This window comes from Abramis brama (assembly GCF_963993115.1).
Source record: "Abramis brama genome assembly, chromosome: 22".
NCBI lineage: Eukaryota > Metazoa > Chordata > Actinopteri > Cypriniformes > Leuciscidae > Abramis > Abramis brama.
This window is the reverse complement of record NC_139984.1, coordinates 28,068,761-28,080,907: the sequence shown is the minus strand read 5'-3', so window position 1 is coordinate 28,080,907 and position 12,147 is coordinate 28,068,761. Positions and strand designations below refer to the sequence as shown.

Here is a 12,147-nt window from a genome sequence, read left to right as displayed (position 1 = left end):
ATGCAAATTCTCCTTTAACCCTCACCCTTCCCCAACTCATCTTTTAATTTCTTATTTATTTAATGTTCATCAGAGGGGGCCAAGACCCTAGGACTTTTGTCGCACTTGAACTGGTTGAAATTTAATAAAGTAACAAATCCTTCTCTCACGGGTCAATTTGACCCCCATAGGAATTAATCGAATGCGAGGAATGCTTCAGTACACAGAAAAAACTAAAAATGCTCAAAATTCTAAAAAAAAAAAGCTAAAACTTAACCAAAAATTATTTTAGAATGTCTACATGTCTATCTGAATGCATACTGAAGAAAAACTGACTTTAGGACCCAGCGGAAACGCTCATTTGCTCCAAACAGACTAGAGCTATAAGGCCATCTAGTGGCAAGAGTCATGAAATATCATGTTATATGAGCCGGGCTCTTGCAATTCAATAGCATCAGCATTCAGCAGAGTAGCGACGGCACTCCTAACTCCCCGTCCCTATACTCTCTCCCCGCACCTACTATTTATCTATCTTCTATCGAACACACACACACACACTCATACAAAAATTATATATTTTTTTGTCAAATAAAGACAGTCACTCACATATACAAAAACAAAGAATTTAATGATCCAATGACTGACTTTTTTTTTTATGTTCCAATCAGCAACTGCACACACGCGCCACTTTAAAGTTAAATCAAAGTGCTACTGCAAGGTTTGCTGATGCTTCCAAACAAAACATGTTTGCAGCATATGCTACCTGAACCTCAGTGGCATTTCATCAGTTCATTCTGAAGCAGCACGATGGCAAAGAGGTTTAGTGCAGCAGAGACCCTGGATCTTAATAGGTTAAATTCGTTATAACAATGGTTTATATAGTTTAGCCTATTTGCAGCCATTGAGTACTACATCCATCTAGTGGCTATTGATATTATTGCTTTATTTGTTATTTTTATACCAACATATGTCACCACATTTTTAGGTTTTTGCTGTCTGAATGGAAGGAAGAGTGCATGGGGAAATGGGAGGAAGAGTCCACAAGAGAATGGGAGAAAGAGTCCATGGGGAAATGTGAGGAAGAGTCCATGGGGAAATGGGAGGAAGTGTCCACTGGGTGATGTGATCCCCAACCCCCACCCCCAAATCATTCTTGTCGGTTATTGGCTGGAACACTGTTTGTTATGTTTCGTGGTCCAGGCTGGGCCAGTTTGTTTTTGTTGCCGTTTGTGGAGCCTGCGCTGTCTACAGAGACCGTGTTTCTTTACAGTGTGTTCAGGGGACAGGCAGCTAGCGGATAGTGAGGAGATGTTTGCTGTATGCGACAAAAAAAATGTGGTCTAAAAAACGTGTGACATCGCTTAGAGCATCTTTAATGTTTCAGTTGATTCTCACAGAAAACATCTACAAACAGTAAAGAACTGAAACTGGACAAATCTGATCTCTAACTGAAGTTTGTGATGTTGAACATGACTGATGAGGAAACATTGAATCCGGTCTAGAATGAAAACTCTGACAACTATGACTCAGAATACGACGAGTTGTTGTGTCACAAAGATGAAGTGGTGAAAGTTGGATCCATTCTCAGTCCGCTCTTTTTCTCATTAGTGGTTGCTTTAAGCTGCATCCGTAACGGCCTTGTTGTTCTTAACTCTCATGACCATTCAGCGTTACATGGCAGTGGTTCATCCTCTGTCTGACTGGGAGAAATGCTGAGGCTTTTCAGTCGCTCCCTTTATCGTTTGGATCCTGAGCGGAACGGTTTCACTGCTCGTTTCACTTCATAGCAAAAAATGAAATATTCCACATCATTGATCTGTAGTATGTTATTTGATAGCCACTGAAAATTTCCAGATACCCGTTTGGGGGCATTTTTACATGTTTATCTTAACCTCAGAGATCATCAGCTTCACACTGGCAACATATAAAACACTGGTGGATCTAAACATCACATTGTTCCACATGCAAAAGTTTAATCTAGGCCAGCAAAATGTCAGAATCATACAACCACAGCCCTAATTTACTGTGACAACTTAATTTGTAACACTAGGAACACAAAGCAGTCTTAAGTCATTTCCAGATAAAAAGTTTTATTGATTTTCATAATTTGTACATGCATATAGATCGACTTGGTAGGGAGAAAACGCTTCAGTTCTTTAAAGTGGTACTCAGTGCTGTTGATTAGGTCTAGGGCACATGGGTGCTTTATGAGAAGTGCTCTATAAATAATAAGTCTTCACTGAGAAACAAGTTGTGCTTGTTTTAAACCTTCACCCACCATTCTGCTAACAGATTTTGTGCAACATTCATGTATACTTTTTTAGTGTTTGCATATCAAGATTTACAGTTTCTTCATTTCAAAATATTTAATTGATCCCTGCTGCTTCTTTTTTTTTTTTTTTTTGCATGGTGTCCACTGACCATCCACTGATACTGATCACAACAAAAACAGAGATAGTCTTTTGTTGCTTACAAGAGAAATCGCTTCATAATATGTCCTACATAGGATACTTGGTTTTCCATGAGCCCTATGACATATTGATTATTTGCATCTCATAGGGCTGGGATGGAAACAGCTACATGATGCAGCAGCACTTACAGGGCTGTACCGACAGCATGTGTTACGAGCCTATTGATGAACAGAGGATTTTTCAAAATAAAACTAAAACAAATCAGCCCTTTAACAACAGCTCTACAAACAAATCCTCAAAACTTCACTTCATCTGATAAGGCAGAGGAAAGACATAGGTAGCAGCATTTCAGATTTATTTATTACGTTATGATTACATTCGAAAGATCTCTTGATTTTAAAGATTAGCTTGTATGGGTTCTACCGATTAAATAGACGTAACCTCTCATATACGCGTAAGTCTCTATATTACAAGTTGCTTTCGGGTGTCTGTGATTAATGCTAAACAAAACAACATGGCGAGCAAACCATCAGCTGGGTGAATCTCACAAAAACACACCCAGGTCACATTTCAACCTAAAATCTAATGGGGAGGGAAAGTAATACAATTTGTTTCATTTAAATCAGTATTGATTAAAGGCAGTAAAACAGTTGCAATGGTATATAAATACTTCACAATTTACAAATGTTTTGCATTATTACTATAATGAGAAATTGTGAGGATGTGCTTAATTTTAACGAAATGTGGAAAAAAAGACTTTTTTTTCCATTTAATTTTAAGTTAAATATATCATGGATATGTTCCTGATAAGTTGCATGAGATTCAAAATCACCCAACCACATTAGGAAGAAAATAAAGATCAAGTATGAAAGCTCTGCTTCGCTCGGACTGCGCAGAGGGCCGTACGTTGGAGTGGAATGAGACGTAATTCAAGAGGCAAAAATCTGTTCAAGCTTTACAAAGAGGGCAGAAAATAAGTTCTCTTCATTTGAACATTAATTATAAAACTAAGCGGAGAGTTCAGCCACTCAATTGCTGGCATAACGAGAGCAAAACTACGAGGTTTCGCCATAAATCTACCCAAACACAACAAACATCATTCTCTCGTCACACATTCCTTATGCTTAGCACTTCACAGGAGCTTCCACGACAGCGACGACACTTCTCTTCAAGTACTAAATGTGCCTTCACAGTCACCACGACTCCCCAAATGACAGAAGATGTGGTTCCTGGAGCGTACCACTTCAGTTTGGGGAAGTGGAGGAGCTGATTACAGGAAGGAGAAGCCAAGAGATCGGTCTCAGCTGCGAGGACACGTTTCGTTTTTGCCATTTTAGGTGTCTAAGTGTCAGATGAAGGGAAGTACAGTGAGGGGTCTCCCTCGGACTCTATTTCCTGTGTTGCAGGTTGCACATAACATTATAAATGTTCATATGTATAAATGGGAGGAAAAAATCTAAATAAGGTAAAGGGGACATGGTATGTCATCCAAAACAAAACAAAAATCAGTGTTGTGTCCAGACTGACTGACCTGAGAGAAGTGTTTACTGTGCCGGGTCCTCCTCCAGTCCACTCACGTTATGCGTGCTGCCATTCTCTCCAAAAGCCAAAATGGGAACCTTCCTCTTCTCCTCCTCTTCCTCATTTTCCACGTCCTCTCATCTCCATCCTGACGGGATAGTTTGTTCGCCATGGGAAGCTCTATATGACCTCCTCGAAGGCTTCTGTGACACCACCGTTTTCTCTGAATTGGGCAGTCACGCTTGCAGTGAAGAAAAAGTCACAGATTACAAAGGGTTTTTTTTTATAGATCAAGTTCAAGTTTCTCTGATTAAGCATATTGTTGAATTAACTGCTTCTGCTTGTATTATTATTTGTAAGTAGCTTTGGATAAGTGTTTACTTAATGAATAAATGCAAACCGTTTTCATACTGTCTGTTAATGAATTATCAAAAGCTTATAAAAAGTAAAGTTGCACTTCCTCCTGTCACCAGTAGAGGACAGGAGAGTTGCAGATCAAAATTAGTGTCAGGCCATTTTCTACATTAAACATTCATTTCCAGTACTAAATACAGGGGGTTGTTGGGGCATGCACCTCTGGAAGATTTTCTTTTAAAATAACCCCATGACTTCTGTCCAGTTTTGTGGATAGAAATGGACATTTTGAGACATAAAAATATAACATACCATCAACAGATTCAAGGCATGATTATTGCAGTACGTACCTTGAACTGGTCACAAACAGAAACCTTTATTTATTCACCTAGAAATAAAGGAGAATTTTTTTCACTGAATTTTTTTTTTTTCAGTTTATTTTTTTTTTTTTTTTCACTGTAAAATTTCAGTATTCGGTACCAATACCAGTGAAAATCCACAGTTCTCGGTACCAGTTTCGCAGTTCGAACTGCTTTCTCCTTTCCACAAGCGCTTGCTCTCCCATGGCGTCTGTCGTTGCTATGCAACTATGAACAGAGACGTGCCTGGAATAACCAAGGGGGTAATCCATCGCCCGAAAAGCGTACCACCCCCGAGGGCCACCATTGGCTAACAAGCCATCACCTGCTGTTAGCATCCATTGACTCCCATTCATTTTGGCGTCACTTTGACAGTGAATAACTTTACATCTGAGGCGTTTAAAAACTCTATTTGTCCATTGTTTATTTCTAAAGAAACACGACAATGTATAAAAGGCTCCATTACCTTGTATCTTACGTTATGGCCCCATAGAAGCAGTTTTTGTAAAAATAGGCTAACGATTGCGTCATAACCACGTGACTCTCTGGAAATTACCGTATAGACAGGAAGAGAAGTTCGCAGTCAATCGGGGGGACGTGGAGGCATAAAGTCTGATGAAGTCAAGGGAGAAGCCCAGGCATAGATTCTAGCTCATGGACAGCTCCTACTCACGCTCTCCATCTCTGCAAGGTTCGGAAGGGAATGATTCATATTTCTCTTGGCACAGCTACTAGACGACTTACAACTGTCAGACAGGTTGCTCACGTCACATCTACGTCGTCAAGCTCAGTTTGAGTCTGCGCAGTACGCTCAAAACTTAAACTGTATTGTTTTAATTCAAATCAAAGAGTTCTAAGGGACAGCGTCTTTTGTTGCCATAGAAACTAGAGACATAAAAAAAGAACGAACAGAAGTTTCAAAAATTCAGTCAACAATTCCAAGGCGTCAACAGCCAGTCACGCGCAGTATAATATGTCAGAACATTTATTCCGAATAAAGGCTGCTTCAGACTGAAGTCCACCTGTATGTGTTACAGCTGGAAGTTTGGTAAATCTGTGATGAAAGTCTTGAAAGTGATAAAAGAAGCTGACATACTTGGACTTTTGTGAGTATCCGCAGAGCCCGTCTACGGGCTCTTAATAGCCCTATTAAGTCCTATTGTACCGAATTTTGGTTGTAGTTCCACCAGAGTTCCACTGGGGGCGATCGTCCACGAGTGCAAAACGAATGGGAGTCTATGGGGCTAGATGGCTAAATTTGTCTCTTTCACCCGATTTCCGTTGAGAATTCTCAGATTTGATTCTAGGTTTTGCAAGTTCAACATGGGTTATAGGTCGAAAGTTGAATGAACGAGTACTTATGTCCTTTCGATTTCTTACAGGTTGAGTTGTTGTTGCCCATAACACGCTAGCATTCTGCTAATGAACGCTGATTGGTCAGTGAAGGACTGATTACGACCAGAGATACCTCTTGATGGCATCGTGGCATCCGAAGCGGGACCAGAAACAAACAAAACAAAAACTCTTCTAGCACGTGTATTTACCTGTGTCAGCTGTGTTGCCGATGCCTCGAGAGAGAAAAGAAAGTGCAGAGCGCGAAAGCACCAGAGTGACTGAAGGATTGCCGTAAAGCAGTATCTCTGGTCGTACGATGCACTCAAAAAAATAATCTGTTCAATGAACTTAATTAAATTAAGGAAAGGTTTTCCACGAAATTGAATTACATTTTTCCAACAAAATCGAATTAGTTTGAAATAATTTGTTGTAATCTTGTTGAATGAATTTAAATTAATTTAGTTATTCCTGCTAGATAAAGTTTTGTCAGGTTAACTACATTTAGTTTTTGTCCTGCCTTGAATCACCAACATTATAAATTTAGTTGATATGACTCTACGGTCACCTCTAATGATAGACACTACTAGTGTTCAATTGAATTAAAACCATTTTTTATATAGTAATTTATTACTTGTGCAGGTCTGCGAGTGTGGTTTACACATACGTATACTGAGTGCCCACAGCCTGAACACAAGGTTTAATGCACATATAGCGTAATACTGAGCCCACAGCCTAAACACAGTCGCCACTCTTCTGCATAATGGTAAGCACAAAATTCAAAAACATTACAGAAAGTCCTCTAAGTTTCTAACATAACTGAACATTAAACACTAACATTAACTAACAACATCTTTCCATTTACTGAAAAACACATAAAATAACACTTTTTCCCTAAATTGACCCTCTTAATGCAGTCCCTTGCAAAGCATGCTGGGAACTACAGATCCACTGCCCAATTAGATGTCAACAACAATGATTCATGTAGTTTTCACACAAATTAATTAGGTTGATTGAACACAATTAAATTAAGTTGTGACAATATTAAACAATCGTGTTACTTTTGCTTATTTTAATTAATTATTTTAACAAGAGGCCAAAATTAATTTTTTGAGTGACATCCGGTTAAGACGAACGAAAAATATTCATGTTGACTCAATAAAAAAAAATGTGGTAAACCAATTTTTTTTTTAAATTAAATTGATTACATTTAATGAAATTAAGCTGGAATCATTTCTATGAAGGGTTGTGTCGTATATGCTCATTATAATTAATGAAATTGAACAAAGAGCTAAAATCATTTTTTTGAGTGTGTGTATGACGTCATTGATACTTTAAAAGACTTTTTAAAGCAAATAAGTGACTCTAAAAAATCTAACACCCAGCGATGTGTAATTTCTTTGCATCTCCTTTCGAATACAACATTCAAATTACTAGACAAAAAATTATATCCTGAGAAAAGTGGATTTTGATGTGTATAGCGCCATAGACCTCCACTCATTCTGCACTCGTCCTGTGAGCGCCCTCATATGGAATCAGAGTGGAACTGCAACCAGTTCAGAAGCCGGAAGTGTACTGAGAGTGAAACTTCTCGCCTTATTAGACATTCTCTGGTATCCGGGAAGCGATATTTTTTTCCCCAGGATGGTAGGGGAAGACTCATGAATATTAATTAGGGAAGTCATCCCTGATTGGTCTGATGACCTACCCCTAACCCCACCCCTAAACCTACCCGCCACTGGGGGTCTGATGACCTACCCCTAACCCCACCCTAAACCACTGGGGTTAAGACCAATCAGGGATGACTTCCCTAATTAATATCCATGAGTCTTCCCCTACCATCCTGGGAAAAAAAATATCGCATCCGGGAAGATCATTTCCACTTGTTGTTATTATAATACAACCTTGCTAGTATTTTGATTGACAGAACTTTCCGCCACTGAGGACGGGATTCAGAACCAAGATCATTTTTTATTGGACCACCGACTATAGCCCCGCCCACAGGTTTGGTTACGCGAAAAAGAGCTGTTCGTCGTAGAAATATGCTTTTTAAAACTAAAACTAAAAACAATTAAAGGAGCTGTATGTAAGATTGTGGCCAAAACTGGTACTGCAATTACTTTCAAATTACTTGTAGAGCGGTGTATCCCCTCCCCCTACCCCCTGACTCGAGGTTGCCAGATATGCTGCAGGATCCAGCAGGAATGTAGGCTGCTACAAGGAGCTGCAGCTGTGCTAACTAGAGCAGAGCTGGCAACCCGGATGCCGAAACCCTACTGACTTCGTGATTGGTAGATAGGTGGAGGGTGGCGCTTCAGGCCAAAACACAAGATGACAACAACAACATCAGTTGAGGGCTGCAACTTCACTTTTTAAATGACAATATCCTGGCCGTACTACTATTGTCAGTGATATAAGTATTTGAAATGAACATGATTTCTTAATGTCTAGTGACATATCAGGGCCATTTTATGATTAATTGAAATACATTTCTTACATACAGCTCCTTTAATTATAATATATGTTATAATTAATCTGTTTTTGATTTTAAACAAGCACATTTCCACGACGAACAGCTCTTACTCTCTCTCTCTCTCTCTCTCTCTCTCTCTCTCTCTCTCTCTCTCTCTCTCTCACTCTCTCTCTCTCTCTCTCTTGAGTGACAATTTGAGTGAAAAAAAATTCTGTACTATTTGAGTATTAGAAAGAGGAAGAGTCTCCCCATCCGGTTACCTATAAATTCAGAAAAGTAAACACCTCTTCCACATTTGATCTGCTCAGCTGTCTTGACAATATACTCAACGAAAAAAATAAAGGGGGCAATGCTTTTATTTCCTATCAAATAAGTTTGATTCCATTTAGTTAGAGAAGAGACAGTGGAAAGAGCAGGTAAGGACTAAATGTCAGGCTGTATTTAGTATTTTCTCACTGGAATAAATTTAGCTAAATTGATTCATATGATTTTCTTCTGTTCTTTTGTCCTAATGAAAAGACACTAATGTTTGAGTGTATTTTCCACAGAAAACAGTAAAGAACTGAACCTGGACAAATCTAATCTGACTGAAGTAGTTTGTGATGTTGCAGAACAACATGACTGAAGAGGAAACATTGCCTCCTGACTACTATGATGATGACTATGAAGACGAGATGTGTCACAAAGATGAAGTGGTGAAAGTTGGATCCATTCTCATTCCAGTCTTTTTTTCATTAGTGGTTGTGTTAAGCTGCATTGGTAACATCCTTGTTCTGGTCATTCTGGCACTTTATGAGAGTCTCAAATCCCTGACCAACGTGTTCATCCTCAATTTGGCTCTGTCAGATCTGCTGTTCACTTTTGGACTTCCATTCTGGGCCTCGTACTTCATCTGGGGTTGGACATTTGGAGATATTGGCTGTAAAGCGATGGAGTTTCTGTTCTATGTTGGCTTTTACAGCAGCGTGTTGTTCTTAACTCTCATGACCATTCAGCGTTACATGGCAGTGATTCATCCTCTGTCTGACTGGAAATGCAGAGGCTTTTCAGTCGCTCCCTTTATCGTTTGGATCCTGAGCGGAACGGTTTCACTGCTCGGATCATGTAATAGCAAGGTTATAACACATTTAAATAGTACATACTGTGAATATGACAGTGTTGAAATGAAATCTAGATTTGCTTATTTTCAAAATGCTTTTTTCTTCTTTGCATTTCTTATCATGGGTTTTTGCTATGGCAGAATGCTTCAAACAATTACAAAATCTCGGACCAATAAGAGACACAAGACCGTTAGACTAATATTCTGCATTGCACTGGTGTTTTTTATTAGTTGGGCTCCATATAACATTGTTATGTTCTTAAAATCTTTGACTGATCATAAAATCCATCCATTCACAGTCTGTGCAGTAAGGATTAGACTCGACTATGCATATTATGCTAGCAGAATGTTAGCTTTTACACACTGTTGCTTGAACCCTGTGTTTTACGTTTTTATTGGCGTAAAGTTCAGGAATCATCTAAAACAGCGTTTCCCAACCGGGGTGCCTTCTGGCGAGAGCAGGGGTGCCGTGTAAAAACTCCATCAAACATTTAAAAATTGCTAAAATGTGTTAATTTTTTTTTTTTTTTTACCAATCAATCTCGGTTTGCGCTTGCGCGTGATTTTATTCCCGTGCCTCATTCCCAGCAAACACAGAACGTTGGCGCAACGTACCCGACCTTCTAACAACGTTTTAACAACATGGCCAAAAGGTTGCTATAACTACGTTGTGTGGTGAAGGTTGTTACAGCGTTGTCACAATGTTGACATTAAACCACCGTTCAGGGCCATTGCTTAAGGTTGTGCCTAGTAGTCCTTGGGCCAAGACCCAAAATTTCACGTATTGGTACCATCTGGGTGGGCAAATTCTAGTTGCGATTTTTTACATCATATGCATCCCTAGATAATGTTTTGACATGATAACCCTTGCCAACTGGCAGCTTAGTAGTGGTTATGACCGCTTGAAGTGACTGACCCCTGTAAGTGGAAAAAATGGCAAAAGTACCTTCCATGGAAATAATCTGGTTCATGCAGTTGATAATTCATCAAGTGGTTCATTCATCACAAATAAAGTAGGTTCCAAATTAGTGAAATAATGAGATAAAGGCAATAATTCCAAAATAAATTGCTAAAAATTGGTAAATTTGGGAGTTTTAGCATGTCAAACCATAATACCCCAATGTCATGAAATAGTCTAGTAGCCAACTAGGTGAACCCGGAAATGTTGACTACACCAAAGTTTTATTGCAGAAATGTGAAGTATGGGTCCCCAGCATACAGAAACTGCCGGATGCTAATTTGCATAATTATGTTGAGCAATTTGCATGATTAGCATAATTAGCATTATTAGCTTAATCATTCATTTTCACCAGATATTTTGCACTGTATGGTCAATTTCTGCAATATGTGAGTGGTTTTAGAGGATGCTGATTTCATTTCTGGCATTTTCAGATTTCAAAGAGCTAATTTTATGACATATTTTGATTTATTTAGGTAAATTATGATTCAGGCATAATTTTAGGTTATTTTTATGGTAAACAAAATAATTTTACATTTCACAATCATGAGTGCTCTTGTGAATGTTGATGCATTGTTTTCAGGGTGTAGTGAGGCTGAATCACATCCTGACACTTTTAAAAATTCTAAATTGCTTTTTGGATAAACGATGAATCTTTGTTAGGCTGAATGTTATGCATTTCTGGAGGAAAAATCAATGCGGGTATTTAACATAACTTGGATCCTGCCACTGTACGATACATATTAATGGGGTAGGTCTTTAAGACACCCATTGAGATAACATCACCTAAACCCATCACCATGTGTGATCAACGAACTATGTACAAATATACACTATGCCATACAAGACAGGCCCCGCAAGTCGCTAGGGCAACGCCCGAATGGCAAAAGGGCTGCCCAGGTTGGTCCGCAAGTCGCAAGATCCAACGAGGACCCAGTTAAAACTCTGTAGGACACAAGAGTTAAAACTGAGTCTGGGCAACCCGGGTCAGCCCACCAGACGCAAGGCTAACCAAGAGGGCCTCACCTCCACACCACAAAAAGCACACACTGGCTACCACCTTCAGGCAAACTGCTATGCCTCACAATAAAATGAACAAACGGCAGCCTCATCATATTCACTGTTCGTCTGTTCTGTCATCATCTTCTCCAGACCCTTCATCCCTCTCTTTGTGTTCTTGGTGTTGTGTAAGTATGTTGCAGCATATACCATCATTGCCTTTGCAGGAACAGGTCTATAATAGTTATTATGTTGATGTTGTTTTTTTTGGTTCAAATGTTTGAGGTCAGGGTAGATTTTTACTAAGCAAGGCTGCATTTTACCAAAATTTTAATTTTAAATAAATAAATAATTTGATAAAAGGTTTTGAATTTAGATTTTTTTATATATATTATTAATTAAAGTGAGTTAAAAGTTTCTGTCGCAATATCAAGTTCTTCTAAGCTATCTGGGATGCTGAAATGATGAAATTGATCAGGAAGATTATTAATAAAGCAATCTTTAGTGGCAGAAGTGATAGGTCTAACATATTTGTAACACGGAGTCGACTTTGCAGCCTTGGCTAAATGAAGTTTACACGAGACTAGATAATGATCTGAGATGTCATCGCTCTGCTGCAGAATTTCAACGCCATCAACATTGATTCCATGTGATAGTATTAG

The 12,147-nt window shown here is 38.9% G+C and overlaps 2 protein-coding genes across 4 annotated transcripts in view; one reads left to right on the top strand and one right to left on the bottom strand.

Moving 5' to 3' along the window:
* Window positions 1-2,052: 2,052 nt before the first annotated feature.
* map7b (microtubule-associated protein 7b) overlaps window positions 2,053-12,147 on the bottom strand; it is a 137,412-nt gene continuing 127,317 nt past the window's right edge. The window contains exons 19-20 of one of the 2 annotated variants that reach the window (XR_014604065.1): window positions 3,922-4,152; window positions 2,053-3,731 (exon numbers count right to left, since the gene is read on the bottom strand). Coding sequence is in view for 1 of the 2 variants with exons in the window: in XM_084098220.1 (XP_083954346.1) it covers window positions 4,092-4,152 (61 nt within the window). In the remaining variant the exon portion in view is untranslated. Of the gene's footprint in view, window positions 4,153-12,147 lie in introns of both variants that reach the window. The other variant, XM_084098220.1, reaches the window with a different exon arrangement.
* On the top strand, window positions 8,733-11,923 carry LOC311072883 (chemokine XC receptor 1-like). 2 transcript variants are annotated; one of them, XM_084098236.1, is made up of 2 exons: window positions 8,733-8,845; window positions 9,026-11,923. In XM_084098236.1, exon 2 carries the CDS (start codon window positions 9,032-9,034, stop codon window positions 10,001-10,003), a length of 972 nt encoding a protein of 323 aa, XP_083954362.1. In that variant the 5' UTR covers window positions 8,733-8,845; window positions 9,026-9,031; the 3' UTR covers window positions 10,004-11,923. The 2 variants fall into 2 exon arrangements, with proteins under 2 accessions (XP_083954362.1, XP_083954361.1); XM_084098235.1 differs by having other exon boundaries at window positions 8,978-11,923.